Source organism: Oncorhynchus mykiss, chromosome 4 (assembly GCF_057628025.1).
Source record: "Oncorhynchus mykiss isolate SJ-2025 chromosome 4, ASM5762802v1, whole genome shotgun sequence".
NCBI classification, from domain to species: domain Eukaryota; kingdom Metazoa; phylum Chordata; class Actinopteri; order Salmoniformes; family Salmonidae; genus Oncorhynchus; species Oncorhynchus mykiss.
The window spans coordinates 90,127,501-90,130,000 of record NC_143025.1 but is presented as its reverse complement, the minus strand read 5'-3'; the positions used below and the strand labels follow the sequence as shown (position 1 = coordinate 90,130,000).

At 50.6% G+C, this 2,500-nt stretch overlaps 1 protein-coding gene across 4 annotated transcripts in view; it reads right to left on the bottom strand.

Annotated features, from left to right (window-relative positions):
• The window catches only part of abcd4 (ATP binding cassette subfamily D member 4), a 16,153-nt gene that overhangs the window by 7,515 nt on the left and 6,138 nt on the right, over positions 1–2,500 (bottom strand). For all 4 annotated transcript variants that reach the window (XM_090233246.1, XM_090233247.1, XM_090233248.1 and 1 more), the window contains 3 exons: positions 2,308–2,358; positions 2,115–2,209; positions 1,405–1,526 (listed from right to left, as the gene is read on the bottom strand). In XM_090233246.1, the coding sequence (XP_090089372.1) occupies positions 1,405–1,526; positions 2,115–2,209; positions 2,308–2,358 (268 nt within the window). The remainder of the gene's footprint in view (positions 1–1,404; positions 1,527–2,114; positions 2,210–2,307; positions 2,359–2,500) is intronic.

Here is a 2,500-nt window from a genome sequence, read left to right as displayed (position 1 = left end):
GAGAGCGAGAGAGAGGTGAGAGAGAGCGAGAGAGAGAAGAGAGAGCAGAGAGAGAGCAGAGAGAGAGAGGAGAGCAGAGAGAGAGCAGAGAGAGAGAGAGAGAGAGAGAGCAGAGAGAGCAGAGAGGGTGAGAGAGAGAGAGATTTGTGACTGTGTGTGGTCAGGCACTGCAAGGCAGAATAAGAGACAGTATTGACGGTCCCCGTATATAAAGGTCCCCTAGTTCAGGATCTCTATGAACCTGTAAACCTGCTCTGTTCTCTTCCTCTCCAAGACAGGACATTACATACAGTGACTTAGAGACAACCTTTTTAATGTATAGCATATGGTATATACTGCCACCCAGAGGATAGAGGCGGTAATGACAGTAATGAGGGCATGGAAGACAAGTAATCTGTGGAGAGAGAGGGGGAAAAACAGTGGCCTATCTTACTGATGAGGACACTGTCCCCTGGGCTACTGTACCGAACTGATGAGGACACTGATCTCCACCTGGACTACTGTACCTTACTGATGAGGACACTGAGCTCCACCTGAACTACTGTACCTTACTGATGAGGACACTGAGCTCCACCTGAACTACTGTACCTTACTGATGAGGACACTGCCCCCTGGACTACTGTACCTTACTGATGAGGACACTGAGCTCCACCTGGACTACTGTACTTTACTGATGAGGACACTGAGCTCCACCTGGACTACTGTACCTTACTGATGAGGACACTGAGCTCCACCTGAACTACTGTACCTTACTGATGAGGACACTGAGCTCCACCTGGACTACCGTACCTTACTGATGAGGACACTGAGCTCCACCTGGACTACTGTACCTTACTGATGAGGACACTGAGCTCCACCTGGACTACTGTACCTTACTGATGAGGACACTGAGCTCCACCTGGACTACTGTACCTTACTGATGAGGACACTGAGCTCCACCTGGACTACTGTACCTTACTGATGAGGACACAGAGCTCCACCTGAACTACTGTACCTTACTGATGAGGACACTGAGCTCCACCTGGACTACTGTACCTTACTGATGAGGACACTGAGCTCCACCTGGACTACTGTACCTTACTGATGAGGACACTGAGCTCCACCTGGACTACTGTACCTTACTGATGAGGACACTGAGCTCCACCTGGACTACCGTACCTTACTGATGAGGACACTGAGCTCCACCTGGACTACTGTACCTTACTGATGAGGACACTGAGCTCCACCTGGACTACTGTACCTTACTGATGAGGACACTGAGCTCCACCTGGACTACTGTACCTTACTGATGAGGACACTGAGCTCCACCTGGACTACTGTACCTTACTGATGAGGACACTGAGCTCCACCTGGACTACTGTACCTTACTGATGAGGACACAGAGCTCCACCTGAACTACTGTACCTTACTGATGAGGGCACTGAGCTCCCCTGGACTGAGGTTGTTATAAACACCCGAAAAGATGGGGATGGAGATAATGATGTAGCTGAGGATACCACCCAGGTAGTCAAAGGTGTTCACTCCAACTGAGAGAGGAGAGGACAGCAGAGGAGAGAGGAGGAGAGGAGGAGGTGGGTGGGAGAGGAAGAGAGGAGGAGAGGACAGCAGAGGAGAGAGGAGGAGAGGAGGAGGTGGGCGGGAGAGGAAGAGAGGAGGAGAGGACAGCAGAGGAGAGAGGAGGAGGTGGGCGGGAGAGGAAGAGAGGAGGAGAAGACAGCAGAGGAGAGAGGAGGAGAGGAGGAGGTGGGTGGGAGAGGAAGAGAGGAGGAGAGGACAGCAGAGGAGAGAGGAGGAGAGGAGGAGGTGGGTGGGAGCGGAAGAGAGGAGGAGAGGACAGCAGAGGAGAGAGGAGGAGGTGGGCGGGAGAGGAAGAGAGGAGGAGAGGAGGAGAGGACAGCAGAGGAGAGAGGAGGAGAGGAGGGCGGGAGAGGAAGAGAGAATAGGGTGGAGGAGGAGGAGAAAAGAGAGGAGAGGAGAGTTGTTTAGATCCTACCGTTTGCATTAGGACAATTCTAGAGGTCTCAATTTCAGATGAACGGAGAATTATTATTATTATTATTTTAAAGACAATCAGTCAGACGTACGTGTGTGTGTGTGTGTGTGTGTGTCCTTACTGTACAGCCAGAGTTCTTTGTTCATCAGACTCTTCTGGCAGCGCAGCAGCGTCTGCAGTCTCCTGTCTGTTCTCATGTGTTCCACTTTGCCAGCTCTGTATTCAGGTTAAACAGCACAGACCACTACGTCTTAATGCATAGACACAAGACGGACAAATCATATCACGGTCCAACCCCCATGGGGCTGACTGACCTGTAGAAAGCGGCAGACTCTGCGTTGGACCGGATTTGCATGTGCTTGAACCTGGAAGTAAAAACCCAAAGTCACTTCATTGGTCACCTCACTTTAAAAAAAATGTTCACGTGAAAGTACAGCCTAGCATGTCCCATATCCTACTTATCTATAATATTACCAGGTAACACAATTGGCAGGATGTTTGCTAACT